Source organism: Macaca mulatta, chromosome 14, assembly GCF_049350105.2.
Source record: "Macaca mulatta isolate MMU2019108-1 chromosome 14, T2T-MMU8v2.0, whole genome shotgun sequence".
Classification (NCBI taxonomy): Eukaryota; Metazoa; Chordata; class Mammalia; order Primates; family Cercopithecidae; genus Macaca; species Macaca mulatta.
The window spans coordinates 110,994,019-111,013,093 of NC_133419.1; the positions used below are offsets into that span (position 1 = coordinate 110,994,019).

Genomic DNA, 19,075 nt, shown 5'->3' on the forward strand with positions numbered 1-19,075 from the left:
GATTCTCCTGCCTCAGCTTCCCGAGTAGCTGAGATTAAAGGTACCCACCACCACGTTTGGCTAATTTTTGTATTTTTAGTAGAGTAGGGTTTCACCATGTTGGCCAGGCTGGTCTCAAACTCCTGACCTCAGGTGATCCGCCCGCCTCGGCGTCTCTACTAAAAATACAAAAATTAGCCAGATGTGGTGGCACATGCTTGTAGTCCCAGCTATTCAGGAGGCTAAGGCAGAAGAATCGCTTGAACCCAGGAGGCAGAAGCTGCAGTGAGCCGAGACTGCACCACTGTACTCCAGCCTGGGCAACAGAGCAAAACCCTGTCTCCAAAACACATACACACATACATACACACACACACACACACGAACTAAGATCAAAGTTTATAGGCACAAGAACAATATCTGATCTAAAATCTAAACTCTAAAAGAACATTTTCTCAGCTTCATCAAGAAGTATCACATGAATAAACACTGAATCAAAGTGACCTAAAGCTGAACGAAGTGGCCTCTCATTTCTCTATCTCCTGCACATTTTATTTCAGTTTTTCTTCTGGCACTTACTACCATACTTTCTATACCTCAATTTGAGTCCAGGACTCAACTCCCCGATTAACTATAATTCTCTTGGCAGAGTCGCAAAGTCTCATCGATCCATCTATCTCCCATAATTCCAACAGTGCACAAACAGCAATTGCTCTGAAAATCACTGAATGAATGACTCTGCATGCAAATGTATATATATCTTATTTTATGGAAAAGGGAATAAACATCATGCCTTCTTTTCTCCTAATTCAGCATTCCTTTCATAGTACTATTACACTGAAAATCTTTTAAATGTCTAATGTTTAAGAGCTAAAGCATAATGGTTGAAAAATAAGAAGTGGCAGAGAACATTTTCCTATCTGTATATATCACACGTTATCTAGAAGACATACTTACTTGCAGTCTTCCCAATGCTTGAGAACATTCCAAAAATTTACATACCTTAACCTGTAGAGATGCAAACCTACTTTTCCAATGGAAAATTTCATACAAAGCCTTTTATACAGCTTATGCCCCCCAAATCCATTTTAAACATCCTTAAAACATCAGTTATACTGGAATACAAAGTGGCATTCCAATATAACTGATTAGAGTTTAATATAGTACATTAAACTCTATCCAGAGGATTAGGTTCTGGGTTCTAATTCCAGGTCTTATATTGTCTGGTACAAAGCTTTTACAAAATGGAAGTATTATCTCAGGTTATTTTAAGAATGCATAAAAATTACTAAATGGGTCAGGCGCGGTGGCTCATGCCTGTAATCCCAGCACTTTGGGAGGCCGAGGCAGGCAGATCACAAGGTCAGGAGATCGAGACCATCATGGCTAACACGGTGAAAGGTGAAATCCGTCTCTCCTAAAAATACAAAAAATGAGCCAGGCATGGTGGTGGGCGCCTGTAGTCCCAGCTACTCGGGAGGCTGAGACAGGAGAATGGCGTGAACCCGGAAGGCAGAGCTTGCAGTGAGCCGAGATCACGCCACCACTCCATCCAGCCTGGGCGACAGAGTGAGACTCCCATCTCAAAAAAAAAAAATAATAAAATAAAACAAAATAAATAAAATAAAATAAATTACTAAATGACAGGGATTTATATTGTACCTATCAACAAAAACTACTTTTAAAGGATGTTAATATTTCTTGAAAAATGATAGGCAGTTTAACCAACCTAAACATTTTAAGAAACCCAAGTGAACTACTATCAAGTACATTTGCAAATATTAATGGAATTAAGAAGTAAACTATTGTTTACTTTTACATACAACGGAAGATTATATGTCCTTCAACAGCAAATGCTTTAAAAATACACAAATTTTAGGCCAGGTGTGGTGGCTCACACCTGTAATCCCAGCACTTTGGGAGGCTGAGGGGGACTGATCACTTGAGGTCAGGAGGTCAAAACCAGCCTGGCCAACATGGTGAAAACCCGTCTCTACTAAAAATACAAAAATCAGCCGGGCATGGTGGCACACACCTTTAGTCCTAGCTACTTGGGAGGCTAAGGCAGGAGAATCACTTGAACCTGAGAAGTGAAAGCTGCAGTGCACCGAAATCACACCTCTGCACTCCAGTCTGGTCGACAGAGTGAGAATCTGTCTCAAAAAAATAAAGTTACTGAGGAGAAACCATCTACCTGTAACTTAAATTCTATCAAAAGATTTTATCTACGTATATTCGAAAACCTTTATGGCCTAAAAATTGAGAACTAGATTGTATTAGGAATTGCCTGAGAGAAACAATCAAAAGAAGGAAAAAAAATCTAAGATGTCATTTGGGTATAAGCAGATGAATCAACTCATACCTCTAGCAAAAGCTAAATGGATGAGCATAATCAAGTACAGTTTTCAACTTTTAAAAAATCTAGGCCGGGAGCAGGGTCTCACGCCTGTAATCCCAGCACTTTGGGAGGCCAAGGTGGGCGGATCACCTGACTAGCCTGACCAACATGGAGAATGGAGAAACCCCATCTCTGATACAAAAATTAGCTGGGCATGGTGGCACGTGCCTGTAATCCCAGCTACTTGGGAGGCTTAGGCACGAGAAGAGCTTGATTGAGGCGGAGGTTGTGGTGAGCCGAGATCGCGCCACTGCACTCCAGCCTAGGCAACAAGAGTGAAACTCCATCTCAAAAAAAAAAAAAAAAAAGAAAGAAATCTATAGAAATTTCCAAAGTGAGTTGTTAAGGGTTGTCACAGCCAGGAAATAATTGTGCCTGTATGTTCTGAGATAACCTTCTCTGAGTTGTGTTTTGGTGAACATAATTCTTTCATAATGAGCTGAAAAAATCATTTTACTAACCCCAAACTGTTTAAAAAAGAAAAAAAAAAAAACCCTTCGAATTTCTTCTAAAAGCCAGTACATTATGAAGGTCATCTGAGAGCAAAAAGAAGTTTGATAAACTATTGTTATAAGCATTACTCTGAGGTAACGGTTTTCAACTATAAACCAGTATTAAAACTTCAAACATACAGATATTAAGCCTCGGTTAGGCATACATTTTTATGAAGATAATGCATCTAGAATGGAAGTGACCATAATCTGAATCCAGAGAAATGCTCTGAAAAAGGACAATCTGATTCAGAACTATAAAATCAGTTATAAAAGCTAGAGTACAAGAGTATAAGACTTGGAGTTAGAACCCAGAACCAAATCCATTTGTTCTTGCATGTCTTTAATTTCTACTTCTTTTGTGCCACTAAAGAACCCATTCCCAAAAAGTCATGGATAAAAGAAAAGAAACTGAGGTTTTAAGTGTCTCGAAAGAGGTCAGCTGGAAAGTAAGTTCAAATACATTACCACAAACATGAACAATATGGCAAACATGACAGCAAATTACACTTAAACATTTCCTTTATCAGAATTTCCTTTAAATTCATTCCCATGGCCATGGCCTTTCTTAGGCTAACTACAATAGACATAGCTCTTCTATTATGTTATCTCCTCTGCACTTTCTAGTATACTTTACATCACAACATGAGGTTTCTTTTTCAAGCAAGGTTTAGTTATTGTTCCTTTCTGTAGCTGTGCCTTTCCAAAGCGACCAGTTGTCCTCAAATCAAACCATCTAAACATAGGATTCAAGGCTCCATAAATTCCTGGGCCCAACCCAGTCTAGCTTTATCATCCTACAGTCAATGCCCACTGTTTACCTATTTACTTTCATTTCTACAGTCTAGAGACTAACCACTATACGTATTCCCTTCTGCTTTGCCTTTCTGTAACACCTTCTTCATTAAAAACTATTTTTCCTCTTCAAAAAACACAAACACCAAAAGCACAGGCAACAACAACAAAATTGGACTTCTTCAAAATTAAAAACTTTTGTGCATCAAAGAAAACTACACTATATCAAGGGCGAAAAGGCAATTAACAATGGGAAAAAAGATTTGGAACTCCTACCTGAAAATGAATTAATATTCCAAATCCTGGGATAATGGATTAATATTTTGAATTCCAAATATAAAGAATTCTTACAACAGAAAATTAAGCAATTTTTAAAATGGGCAAAACTTGAATAGACATTTCTCCAAAAATGATATACAAATGGTCGATAAACACATGACAAGACGTCTAATTTCTTTTATGATTTGATAAATGTATCAAAGGAAAATGCAAGTCAAAACCACAATGAAGTACTCCTTTGCCACTAGGATGGCTATTATCAAAATCAAGCAAGCAAGCAAATAAGCAAACAAACAAACAAAAAACCCAGAAAATAACAATTTTTAGTGAGGATGTGGCAAAATTAGAACCTTGTGCACTGCTATGTGAATGTAAAATGGTGCTGCTGCTGTGGAAAATATTATGACAATTCCTCAAAAAATTAAACACAGGGCCAGGTGTGGTGGCTCACGCCTGTAATTCCAGTACTTTGGGAGGCCAAGGAGGGCAGATCACCTGTGGTTGGGAGTTCAAGATCAGTCTGACCAACACGGAGAAATCTCATCTTTACTAAAAAAAAAAAAAAAAAAAAAAATACAAAATTAGCCAGGCATGGTGGTGCATGCCTGTAATCCCAGCTACTCAGGAGGCTAAGGCAGGAAAATCTCTTGAACCCAGGAGGCAAAGCTTGCAGTGAGCCAAAATTGCATCACTGCACTCCAGCCTGGGCAACAAGAGCAAAACTCCATCTCAAAAAAAAAAAAAAAATTAAACACAGAATTAACAGATGACCAAACAATTCCACTTCAGGGTATGATGTATCCCAAAGAACTGAAAGCAGGGACTCTAAGGTATTTGTACACCAATCTTCAAAGCAGCAATATTCACAGTAGTCAAATGATAGTGGTAATTCAAGTGTCCATCAATAACAGACAAATGGATAAATAAAATATGGTATATGCGTACAATGGAATATTGTTTAGCCTTAAAAAGGAATAAAATTCTGATACATACAACATAAACGAACCTTGAAAACATTATGCTAAGTGAAATAAACCAGACACGAAAGGACAAATATTGTATGAGTTCACTTTTATGAGGTACTTAGAAACATCAAATTTATGGAGACGGAAAGTAGAGCAGTGGTCACCAAGGACTGGGGAGGAGGGAGGAATGGGGGATTATCATTTAATGGGTACACGATTCAGTCTGGGAAGATGAAAACGTCCTGGAGATGGATGGTGGTGACGGTTACACAACAACATGAATGTACTTAATGGCACTGAACTGTACACTTGAAAATGGTTAAAATGGTCAATTTTATGTATATTTTACCACGATAAAAAAAGATTCAACTGTAAACTTTTAACTTTATTAATCTTCTCAATATTTAATACAGATATTACCAATTACTCATATTTGACTGGTTTGTCAGCTGGGGGGTCTAAAATGAGTCTTCCTAGGTTAGAAAAACTTTTAAAATTAGAGACTCTTTTAGAATAACTTTATTAACTGGTGTTTAAAATTTGGCCTATGAAATGAAAATTAAGTAATTTATCAGAAAACAAGCATACCTGAGAAATGTATACTGAGTATTCATTCATATTCCCTGTCAGTTACTAATTTTCCTGCTTATTAATCTTCCTTTTATTGTGTAAGTTTCCTTCATCTCAAAACTGTTTTTATGAAAACAGCTAAAATTTAAAAGTAAATAATTATGTAAATGCAATGAGAGCATATAGAATTCAAATGCTAGACTTGAATTCCATAGACTTTTAAATATATATAAAAGGAGAGGGAGGGAGGAGATACACATTCCCTTATGATTCTAAAAAGCACACTATTCCTAGGTCTAAAATAATACAAAACATCATATTTACATTGAAAAAAAATAAAAGGGATATCATAGCACACATTGTAACACAGTGCAAGAATTTCATATAATAAATCCATGTTTTAGCAAAAGAAACTTTTCCAAAAATAGTCATATAAATAATCTCAGAAATTCTGATCGCATATTACCAGTAGGAAGATGGACATTTGGCTATACTGATTTAGTAATAAAAAACTAAAACCAGTATCACTATTTTTAGGAGCAAACTAAATAGCATGCATAAATATAAAAATGAATCCAAATATTTAAAATAATGATTAAATAAAAGTGAAGAACAATTAGAATAGGGTGGTAAAAATAATAATTTGCACTGATAGAAGCAACTAGCTAGCTATAAACATGGAGGAATCTGGGCATACAAATAACAGGAATCAACAATGTGGCATTGCCATTTTAAAAGAAATGATATTGTAATAGATAAATGGAAATGATCTAAGAGCTAAAATAAATTAATATTTGAAGTCCCCTATATAGGCCAAAACAAAGGGTCACAATCATCCTAATCTTGCTTCTAAGTCCTTGAATATAGCCAGCATTTAATAAAAATGTATTGGCTAAATGACGACCATTAAATAAGAACCTGGAGCCACTGAGTAGCTAGGGATCTCCACAGCCAAAACATAAACCTGAATGCAAAGGATGTGTCATGGGGTATCACCTTAGTCAAGATCTTTAATGTAAAAATTGTGTAAGAAATACTTCAACTCCTAAAGTAGTATATATAACCCCAAATCAGAAAACTCTTGTACTACAGAGGTTAAGGGAAGTCAAAGTATTGAGGAGACAAATGGCAATTTTAACAGATAAATGTAAATCTGAGTGTCTATTACCCACAAATGGAAAGTAGCTGAACCACATAGCCATGATCTTTCCACAGGGAAAATGGTAGTTCTTAAATCTTGATAGATGGACACAGTAAGAGGTAGGACTACTAAGGAAAAATTGGGAGTTAAAATTATTTAATTGGAAAAGCTAAGGATAAGAATGTGGTAAGCTTTAACATATGGAACATGATAGGGAGCCAGGTTTTCCTAGTTACTAGTGTAGACTGTGGGGAGTCAGGCTGCCTGAACATTTCATAAAGTTATCAAAAACATTTGTAGAATCCAAAGAGCTTTTGTATGAGCTACAATACTGTCATTCCATGTGACAGACCACATTAGAATATTTGATAGGTTAAAAATAAGAAAATGCTAAAGTTCTGTTCATTTAGAACAGACTCCAGAGAGGAACCTAACAGTACAGCTCCACACTGAACTGTTTTCTCTTATTCTTACTAACGGTATCTAAGCTTTGGTTTAGTCATTAGTTCAGTATATTAATGCTAAAGTTAGTAATCCCTTAGACTTTAGTTTCAAGCTTTAACTTTTAAGACTAATTGTTTTTATTGTGCATATGTAAAATGGGATGCCTGTGAATTAAAAAAATTTTTTCATTTCTAAAAACATTAACAATCAACAAGGTGATCAATACTGGAACAGAATATAGTGGGATTTTAAAAAAAAAACCACAGTAATATTGAAATACTTCTAATGATAAGAGTGACTGCCAATAAAATCTAACATAACTTTATAAGGGGCCATTCTAGCTCTTAAAAACTCTAGACATAAATCAAAATATTATTTAAAATTCCATTTTCTGACAGGATCAGAGTAAAAAAGTCACTATGTGTCCTTGAGAACAGAAATAAAAGTGACAGTTAAATATTACTATCAACAAAAAAATCTAGCTTTTACTATTTTTATAGATTTATCACTCATTTAAGTAAAAAATTAGTAAGAAGACTTGAAAAAGGCAATCAACTTCTAGATTTATAGTAACTGCTCTATAATATAGCTTCAAAATAAGAACTTGTACTTTAAATAAATATACTTAGCATATGGTTCTTTAAAGAATGTTGAAATGCTAATAGTGAGATGAATCAATGACAAAAAACTGTATCTTCCTCAGGCAAAAGAAACTAACCACTATACAATAAAGGCAGTGATTGGAAACCCTAAATTACATTTTGTTGTCAAGAAAGTCAGTTTAATTTAATAATTTAACTTTTCCACAGAATTAATCACTATTACTTCCATACCAAAGAGGTATCATTTTGGGGAAAGAGTAGATCTATGAGGATTTAAAATTATTTCCTATCTACTTCTTACTTTTAAGATGTGGTGATTCATGGCTCCGATAAAGATTGTAATTTTCAAGAAATATACAAGAAATCCATGTTAAATAACAACAGTGGACCTTGAAGGCATGAGCTTTTGTCACTTTATTGTTAACCAATGAATATTATCCAAAATTAGAGATGTAAATGTAACTTAATTGTACAACACAAAATTATGCTAGTAAAAGCCTACTGGGATTTACCAAATACTCATTAGTGTATTTTTACATTGACTATATGAACATGTGCTCACGACTGCTAATGATAAGTTATAATTGGTTTAATCTCTATGAAATCCATATTGCAAATGGTTCTTGTTTAGAAAAATTCACACAGCCTTAAAAATGGATTAAATCCATTTTAATCCTAATCTACAAATAGATCATAAACAGCAAAATATAACTGATAATTTTTCAATACTGTATCAAACTGATGTAGCTATGGTAGTGCACATAATTCAAAATGAGGAAAATTAACAAAAATCCAATGAAAGTTCAGGTTTTTATCTATTATGGCAATTGCTTTAAAGTGAACATTTATGTTTCAAAACATGAACAGTAGGGTCCACCATCCATTCCTTTGATGTACTGCAAGTAGGAACACTGTCTTCCATAGGATTCTGAAGCACGTGCACAACCATGGTACAACAGTCACTTCAAGGTTAACCAGCTATGTTTTGTCCTACAAAGTTCAAAAAATATATTAAACGCAACCTTTCTTTTTCATAATGTCTGCCCAGATTAATCCTTTTAAAGTCAGCAAAATCAAAAAAACACAAGAGATATTTTCAGACACAACTTGAATCTACTGTGCATGAAAATGTTTAATAAAATGGCAATTTTAATAAATGTAAATTTGACTGTGTAATACCAAATGGAAAGCAGCTGAACCACACAGAGAAAACAAGGCTTTACGTATCTCCAAATTTAGCTGTTTTACAATAAACAAAGTATTAGAACATGTGAATATTAGAACCTCCTTCTGACTGGAAAGATTTCTTCAGTAAGATATAACTGAAATTAATATAAACTAAAATTATAATTTCTAAAATAGAATTAACAAACAAAATTTAAGTATTTTTAGTCAGAGATTGAAAAAAAATAAGCACAGTGATCTAGAAGCCATATATAATGATTATGTACCTATCATATCAAGGTACAGACATTCTTCATGTTACAAGGTTAGCATCTCTCTCTCATACACACAAGAGTACACACACACACACACACACACACACACACACACACACACACACACAGAGAGTCTCTCTCTCTCATTCCCCCTCTCTCTTAGCCATACCACAGCCCTCCAGGATGATAGTATACCAGTGAGGAGCTTACAATTTTAATATAAATCAGAATCCCACAGTTTGACTCTACAAAAAGGCAGTTAAAAATTTAGCACTCTAAGATATTCTAAGGGAAAATGAAATTTCAAAAGTATTTCTTGATGATCAAGGTTATCATCATGAATTATAAAACATATAGCTTACACACTCCATTGTGTTTGAACCAGTCATCGCAGGTGTAGCAGTGAGGTAGTATTGTTGTCCCCTCCTCGGGACTGATGTTTTTATATGCTGCCCTTCCAGAAAGGTCCAGGTTTTAAAAAATAATTAAAATCAGTTACCAACAAATGTATATTTTCTTTTTTTACTAATCATCTGTTTTTCTAAATCAGTCTATAAAAGAACAAAACTTTAAAAATCTTGCAGAGGCTGTTTCATCAGTAAACTCTCCTAGGGAGCTACTACTGCTGTCTAAACCTCTGTGAAATGGTAGGCAGAAAAAGCCATCAAAGGATTAGAGGAGATAAAACGCCAATCAATGTAAGCTGTTCAAGATGACTGTGATTAAATAACCAAATATCAAATATCCAATAAGGCAATTAAATTTGGATTTAAAAAAACTAACCACCAGCTGTACATACATTATTAAATGTTCTAATCTCTTTCATGATTCATAGCCTTATTCTACATAATGATCAAAGACTGTCCACTGTGCTACCTACCATCATTTTAAACACTGCCTGATCTGTATGATGGTGGGATTATGGCTATGGACATGGCAGATAAGAGACGGGCACACTGAGAAAATGTGAGAGAGAATGTGGAAATACACACAGGTTAAATATGGAAGGGACAAGGGAAACCCATAAAATGTTCATCAACATTATCCTTTAAAATGTACACAGAACTGAAACCACACATACACATTTGTCAGACATGATAATTAGTGTTAATCTTCAACAGAAAAAAAAAAAAAAAGAAAAAAAATGTGAAAGGAGGCAATGGAACACCATTCTCCATTCCCTGGACCAAAAGAAAAAGAAAACCAAGCATGATATCATACTGCCTTAATGCTGAAGAGCTCCCCTTAAATCTGTCTTTTAGCTAGCACAGTCAAACCGGTGTAAGTGCTTTGGCAAGGTGGGATGCATTCCATCATATCTGCAAAGGCCTGCTTTTCTCTGTTGGTGGTTCAGCTTATGAAGAACATATATGCAAAATAACAGCTCTCACATTGCTTCAAACTCATCGATACGCTGCTTTGTATTGCCTTGTCGAATCTGTCGCAGAGTCTTGTACTTATCACGGCCTGCTTTAACATTCTCAGCATGAAGAACATCATTTTGTGTTTTCTTGGTTTCATCTCTGGCTTGGGCTAATTCTGAACTTAATGCCTATATTTAAAAAATTAAAAGTACAACAATTATTTTCTGAGATTTAAAAAAATTTATGAAAATGGCTTTAAGATGCATAAATACATATACCAAATCATTTCCACTGTGAAACCTTTTTCTTTAGTGTGTAAGTTTGCTTTGGTAATCGTGGTGGCAGTGGTAAGGGAAGAATACACATGGCCTTTCATTTCCACATTTATCAACCATGGTATTTTGTACATTATTCTAAATGTCCTTAACTTCCTCATCTAATATTTGAAATGGCTAAAAAGTTCAATGCAGCCACTACAGACTAATATTACTGTGAGATTTAAAATCTATACCTCAAGGGAAGCGTTCTCCAAAAGTCTTAATATATTTATTCTAACTATCACCTTATTTTAATATTTAAAGATTTCAACAATTAAAATATTAGATAACTTACTGGGAAAAAAGAAAGCTCTCATAATATTAAAATCCTCTACTTTGACCTAGTTATGTCCATGTGATATACTGACCTTTTGCCAATATAAAATATGAACAAATAATTAAGATTATGCAATGTCTTAAACATAGTATATTAACTATCATTCTTTCCAATGTACATTTCATTTCATTTTATTTTTTTGAGACAGAGTCACTTCTATCATCCAGGCTGGAGCGCAGTGTCATGATCTCGGCTCACTGCAACCTCCACCTCCCAGGTTCAAGCAATTCTCATGCCTCAGCCTCCCAAGTAGCTGGGATTACAGGCTCATACCACCATACCCAGCTAATTTTTGTATTTTTGGTAGAGGCAGAGTTTCACCATGTTGGCCAGCCTGGTCTTGAACTCCTGGCCTCAAGCGATCCACCTGCCTCGGCCTCCCAGAGTGTGGGATTACAGGTGTAATCCCAGCCACTGTGCCTGGCCCTCAATGTACATATTACTGATTAAAAACTAAATTCATTTGTTTTTCAACACGACATTAGAATACTTTATACCTTTTAAAATGGGTCAAGTTGTAATTAAATAACTCACTAAGGTCTGTTTATTCAAAGCTAACAGGTATTTGCTAATGGGTTCACACAACGGAAGAAATGAAATAACGACTATAGGCCAAATACCCACAAACCAATCACAAGGCCAGTCAGTATTAAAACTTCTATGTTCTTTTTAACTAAGTTTGTCTAAGATGGGGAAAATGCAAACTATATTTCAAATGTGCATACAACTGCAAATTTTAAATACCTGAAGTTGCTTCTTAACACGCTCATTTTTCTGTGTTTCTGTTACACGTTCTTCCTCGCTTCTATGGTTCATTACCCCTTCATTTGATAATTCAGCACTAGCCTCAGCATTATTCTCATCATGTTCATCATGTTCGTTTTCTGTTGGAGGAATGACTGGTGGTGGTGGAGGTGGAGGGGGGGCAGACATCACAGTTTTTAACTCTTCTTTGGTCTTTTCCAAGTCTTCCTGGGCTGCAAAAGCCTGAACATTAAAAATACGTTTATGAGCAACTTAGTTCAAAAATTAGTAATTAAAACAATCAAGTTATACTGCTTTTTTAACAGAAACTATATTTCAAGGTAATGAAATAAGCCCTATTTATGAAAGCTCTATTTTCATAAAAGAATGCCAACAGGTAAAGGACAAAATCAAAAGATTATGCAAATCCCATTAGAATTACTAATTCTGCAAGCTTCAAGTCAGTGACAGGTTAAAAGAAAAACAAGCATACATGCAAAAAAAATAAGTACTAATTCTGGCAAGGATTATCAACTGTTTGCTAAAATTGTTGTGCAAATAGCTGATGAGAAATGGATATTCGTATAATGCCGAAGAATCCTATGCCAAATAGATTTTATTTGAGCCACAAGCGGAAAATGTAACCGAAAAATAGAGGAATGAGACTGTCGTTACTCAAATCCAATGATCACTAACAAATACTAATGGTGAGTTAACTATAGATACTGTCTTCTGATATGATACAATCTGAAATATCTAACATCACCAATTATTTGGGTGATCATATTATCTTGGTTTACCTGGAAAAGTCCTGTTACACTGTTGTCCTGGTATAATTATGAACAATATCCCCTTTTTCTCAAGTGCTCCAGTTTAGATGTTAAATTATATGGAATTCTCACCTCTGATGCACTGTAGTCAAAAACTTTTAATTTGAATTCCCCAGGTTCTAGATCTAACTTCTGGTTCACAGGAAATACTGGAGTTAAACGATAAGGTCAATGACACAAGGAAAGAACTAAACAAATATAGGAGCTGGGACATTCTGTAGGTCCCTTCAATAAATCAAAATAATACAAAGAGAAACTGCCCTCCATTAAAAGAGACTTACAGCAAATAGAGACAATGCAAAGTCCTCTGAACACTTGTCTGGCAAATTAGCTATGAGACTTTTTGGGAAATTCTGAATATAGCCTAATATTCTATGAGATGAAAATACACTAAAATGAAATAGTACATACAGTAAGATTTCACGTTGAATATATAAACAGGAAGTATCCTGGAAGGATATGTACTAAGGTTTTGCAGTACTGCCCCTACTTTATGGGAATACAATTGTCTTTTGTGTGCATTTTCTAATTTTCTATAATTCACAGACTTGATATCTGTAATACGCTGATTTTTTTAAAGTTTACGTGTCTCTAAATTTCACAAATCATCCCTAAAAGGGATCTAAAAAATTCTAATAACAAAGTAGAGTAACTGGGAAATTAACAGTGGAATTCCTTTTGTAGTTTTATTTATATACAACTAATTTTCAATACATCTAAAACTTCCCAATGAAATTTAAACTGCTACTTACTTAAAATTTACTTAAGAGTAAAAGAAACCTTAAGATTTACTTAAGAGTAAAAGAAAACTGGCCGGGCGCGGTGGCTCAAGCCTGTAATCCCAGCACTTTGGGAGGCCGAGACGGGCGGATCACGAGGTCGGGAGATCGAGACCATCCTGGTTAACACGGTGAAACCCCGTCTCTACTAAAAAATACAAAAAACTAGCCGGGCGAGGTGGCGGGCGCCTGTAGTCCCAGCTACTCGGGAGGCTGAGGCAGGAGAATGGCGTGAACCCGGGAGGCGGAGCTTGCAGTGAGCTGAGATCCGGCCACTGCACTCCAGCCTGGGTGACAGAGCGAGACTCCGTCTCAAAAAAAAAAAAAAAAGAAAACTGTTTTCTGTATAAGTACATTTTATTGTAGAAAAATCATCTTCTAAAACTAAATATCTTTGGGTGTAAAAAAATTATCTTTTCATTTAAGAGTTACTGTCATTTGAATTAAACTCTCATTATCTTATAGTCCCCCATCCCTCCAATCAAAGCCTGATTTTACAATTGTGTGCTACTTTAGACAATAGTGGTTTCATGTACTTAGGACTCATATTAGAAATCTCAGTATCACCTGCACACAGTGGCTTACACCTATAATCCCAGCACTTTGGGGGCTGAGAGGGGAGGGCTGCTTGAGGCCAGCAGTTCGAGACCAACCTGGGCTACATCGCAAGACCTCCATTCTCAACAAAAATAAAAATGATGGCGCATGCCTGTAGTCTCAGCTACTGCAGAGGCTGAGAGGGGAGGAGCCCTTGAGCCCAGGAGTTCAAGGCTGCAATGAATTATGATTGTGCCACTGCACTCCAGCCTGGGACACAGAGTAAGACCATGTCTCTAAAAAAATAAAAATAAATCCCAGCACTTTGGGAGGCCGAGACGGGCGGATCACAAGGTCAGGAGATCAAGACCATCCTGGCTAACACGGTGAAACCCCGTCTCTACTAAAAGTACAAAAAAAACTAGCCGGGCGAGGTGGCGGGCGCCTGTAGTCCCAGCTACTCGGGAGGCTGAGGCTGGAGAATGGCGTAAACCCAGGAGGCGGAGCTTGTAGTGAGCCGAGTTCGCGCCACTGCACCCCAGCCTGGGTGACAGAGCAAAGACTCCGTCTCAAAAAATAAAAAATAAAAAAATAAAAAATAAATAAAAATAATTCAACTTCATATCCAATCACTGGTTGCCACGCCCTTTTGTGTCTACCACAAAATGTCTCTTATCTCTTCCCATTCCTCTTTATTCTCATTTCCACATCCTCAGTTTGGGTCTTTATCTCTTAAGTATCCACTATCCCAATCCTTTCTTCACACTGATCACTACATGGTTTTTAGAAAATCATATCTGATCATGTTACAATCCTGTTTTGAAATCTTCTAAGCCCCAAGTCAATCGATACTCCCACTGCCTTGCTGTAGCAGAGCATTTATTTAAAGCCCTTCACAATTCCCTATTATCTAACTTGAGGGCCACATCTTCCAACATTTCTGAACAACACGAAAGCTTCGGCTGCTTATTGGTTATCCTCAAATCTATTACATACATTCATACTTCCTATAGTCATTCAGTTCCCTCTGTCGGGAATGACCACCTCTTCAGTCTCTAACTATTCCCAATCTTACGTCCCAATCTTTCGTACCCCCAAAATTTAATTCATTATTCAAGACCCAGCTTAAATGTATATGGGTCTCCCAACAACTCTCTGGACCCCACAGAAATTAATCACCTCTTCTGTGTTCCCAAAGTACTTGGTTTATATCCGTAGATAAATATTTACAATACACATACACAAGTATTTTTCCCACTCTAAATTATGACAGTAACTTATATTCATCTCTATAAAGTCAGCATAATCCTGGGTACAAAAGCTATTCAATAAAAGCTAGTAAATGAACAAATGATTACTTTGTGTTGCCATTCAGTAGCTTCCTCTTCCTTTTTCTTCTTGGCTTCTTCTAGAAGTGCAATCTTGGCAGTGAATTCAGCAAGTTCTGCTGCCTAAAGTAAACAATATAATTCCAAAATTAACATATTTTGAATAATCTTATAAGTCAACAAAGCTTTAATGTACATGCTTAGGCTGTTTATGTTTTTCTTAGATAGTCTTCCATTTAAAAAAATATAGTATTTCTTAAGATCTTAAATAGCTTATTTACGATAAGTCCTTGAAGTAATGAGCTAAGGAGGAGACAAAATTAAAAGATTACTATTATTCTACAGACAAGCAGTTAATCCTGCTTTCAGTAGCAGGAACTTAAAATGTGTAACTTAAAAGGTTTTTAAAGAAAACTTTCATCAATAAACTATTTGTTAAAGTCTACAAAAGAGAAAATATATTTATGTAATGCTATATACTTTAAATGGCACTTTGTCAAATCATCTCATGTAATTCCCCAATAATCCTAACAGGTAGTATCATTCCTTTTTTCTTTTTTTTTTTTTTTTTTTTTCAGACGGAGTGTCGCTCTGTCGCCCAGGCTGGAGCTCAGTGGCACGATCTCAGCTCACCGCAAACTCCGCCTGCCGGGTTCAGGCAATACTCCTGCCTCAGCCTCCCAAAGTAGCTAGGATTACAGGTGTGCACCACTATGCCTGGCTAATTTTGTATTTTTAGTAGAGACAGGGTTTTGCCATGTTGGTCAGGGTGGTCTTGAACTCCTGACCTCAGGTGATCTGCTTGCCTCGGCCTCCCAAAATGCTGAGATTACAGTCGTGAGCCACTGTGCCCAGCCATCATTCCTCTTTTCAAAGGGAAGGAACTGAGGCTCAGAAACAGCCAAAGACACATACATAGCAAGTAGCATGTGTGAACTAATATTTAAATCCAGGATCTTTTAAGTAACATGCTTATACCTCGTTATTTGCAAGTCCACTAAATAAACAAAAAACTCCAACCAATTATGGCCTATAGTTATCTCATAGGAACTATAACATATTAATTTATCTAAAGCAAAAGATGCCAACTGACTTATTGTGGAACCTGTCCAATGTCAAAGTGAATCAGAACCTTTTGCTGACAAGAGACTCCATTTACAAATAATCTATAGAAAAATATAGGCCGGGCGCGGTGGCTCAAGCCTGTAATCCCAGCACTTTGGGAGGCCCAGATGGGCGGATCACGAGGTCAGGAGATCAAGACCATCCTGGCTAACACGGTGAAACCCCGTCTCTACTAAAAAATACCAAAAAAAAAAAAAAAAAAAACCTAGCCGGGCGAGGTGGCGGGCGCCTGTAGTCCCAGCTACTCGGGAGGCTGAGGCAGGAGAATGGCGTGAACCTGGGAGGCAGAGCTTGCAGTGAGCTGAGATCTGGCCACTGCACTCCAGCCTGGGTGACAGAGCGAGACTCCGTCTCAAAAAAAAAAAAAAAAAAAAAAAAAAAAACTTATTCTTTTGTATTTTTAGGTTTTTGTTTAGGCAGAAATAAAAGTTTTAGGTTTTTGTCCACACTTTGTTACTAAGTTACATGTTATCTTTGGCTTGCTTTCCAGAAAGCACAAAATGGTTGCTTTTTGTTTTTTCTTTTTAGAGGGTTCACTCTATGCTTTTATTTAAACTTTTTTCTCTAAGAAGACAGTTCCTTACTAGCTGCTCCTGATTCTTCATCTGGTCGGCAGCTTGTTTTGCTATGGCAGACTTCGCCTCTTCAGCAGCTCGACGCTCTTTTTCAAGCCGTTCTGCTTCTTCTTTTGCTCGTTTTCGTTCTTGATCCAGTTCTAGAGCTTTTCGAGTCTGTTCTTCTAGTTCTGTGAAATATGTGTATTTCCCCCAACAGTGATTAATTCCAAACATTCTCATTATCAAAAGAAGCTAAAATAGTAGCAAGAAATCAAATCTGTTCAGTTTCTAAAAATTAGCACACATGTAAATACGTATATACCTCTTTGTTTTCTTGAGACAGGGTCTCGCTCTGTTGCCCAGGCTGGAGTGCAGTGGCACAATCATAGCTCACTGCAGCCTCTAACTCATGGGCTCAAGCAATCCTCCCACCTCAGCCTCCCTAGTAGCTAGGACTACAGGCACTACATTTCATTTCTAACTTGGCAAAAGCCTAATAATTTTTAAAGAGACATGAAAATCTTTTGCAATTCAAGTTATGTAAAAAGGCTACAAGCATTAACTTTATTTTATTTTTAAGAAATAATCTCTCCATCTAAAGTTTTGATCTCAGTAAACAAATTGCCATGTTTCAGAAATCTATAATACATTTTTAACACTTCCATTAAGTTTTTACTTACCTAAACTAATAAGTAAATCCAATAAATTAAGATTGAAAACAGTATTTACTAACTCAAAAATAGGAATTTTGATGTGAATTATATGAATAATTGAAAAAATGTGAGTTACTGGTATATATCACTTCCTACGGCATGAAGATAAGTAATATTGGGAGATAAATAACATGAATTTAAATCCTTAAGTGTATAGATCACTAAATCAAATCTCTTTTCTTATTCCAATGAGTTGAACAGGAAAGGAAAATAAATTTTTAAGAGAGTTTAAAAGTTCTAACTTTAAATATTATTCTGACAATTATTTAAGCCCTGTGACAGAAGACAACAGAATGCCACCTACTAAGACAGTACAAGGTCCTACAAAGAATGATTCTCCTTTACTGTATACTAAGAGAATGTGTATATTATGAAATTTGAAAGCTAACTGTAACTTACAACCTTTTACTTACTGTCCTTAATTTTGTTGGTCTTGATCAGAACTAGTTAAGTAATTGCAGTTAAGACTTGGAAGGTTTTAGGCCGGGTGTGGTGGCTCATGCCTGTAATCCCCAGCACTTTGGGAGACCGAGGTGGGTGGATCACTTGAGGTCAGGAGTTTGAGACCAGACTGGCCAACCTGGTGAAACCCCATCTCTACTAAAAATACAAAAATTAGCCAGGCATGGTGGTGGGCGCCTGTAATCCCAGCTACTTGGGGAGGCTGAGGCAGAAAAATCGCTTGAACCCAGGAGGCAGAGACTGCAGTGAGCCAAGGTTGCACCACTGCACTCCAGCCCAGGCAACGGAGCAAGACTGTCTCAAAAACTACAACAACAACAAAACAAAACAAAACAAAACAAAACACTTGAAAGGTTTTGAGATGGTTGGAGAAGAATGACTCTTCGGTTAGGTTTTAAATTCTTAATAAAATAATACAAAAACCACAGCAATTAGGCCAAAAAAAAAAAAAAAAAAGAAGAGGAAGAAGAAAGAAGAAAGAACAAAGGGTATCCAAAGTGGAAGGAAAGAAGTCAAATTAACATTATTTGCAGATAACATGATCTTATACCTAGAAAAACCTAAAGATCCCACCAAAAAAAAAAACTGCTGGAACTGATAAATGAATTCAGTAAAGTTGCAGGATGCAAAATCAACATTAAAAAATCAGGGCTGGGCATGGTGGCTCATGCCTGTAATCCCAGCACTTTCGAACGGCAAAGTGGGAAGATTGCGCGGGCTAGGAGTTTGAGACCAGCCTGGTCAATAGAGTGAGACACCATCTCTTCTTAAAAACTAAAATTAAAATCAGTAGCCATTTATATACACCAACAGTAAGCAATCTGAAAAACAAACCAAGAAAGCAATTCCATTTACAATAGCTTAAAAAAAAAAAAAAAA

At 36.2% G+C, this 19,075-nt stretch overlaps 1 protein-coding gene across 3 annotated transcripts in view; it reads right to left on the reverse strand.

The window, feature by feature from the left end:
• The window catches only part of RDX (radixin), a 96,158-nt gene that overhangs the window by 19,147 nt on the left and 57,936 nt on the right, over positions 1-19,075 (reverse strand). For 2 of the 3 annotated variants that reach the window (XM_077964262.1, XM_028833948.2), the window contains 4 exons: positions 17,049-17,209; positions 15,370-15,462; positions 11,866-12,108; positions 8,064-10,655 (listed from right to left, as the gene is read on the reverse strand). In XM_077964262.1, the coding sequence (XP_077820388.1) occupies positions 10,491-10,655; positions 11,866-12,108; positions 15,370-15,462; positions 17,049-17,209 (662 nt within the window). In that variant the 3' untranslated portion in view covers positions 8,064-10,490. Of the gene's footprint in view, positions 1-8,063; positions 10,656-11,865; positions 12,109-15,369; positions 15,463-17,048; positions 17,210-19,075 lie in introns of those variants that run through there. The other variant, XM_028833947.2, reaches the window with a different exon arrangement.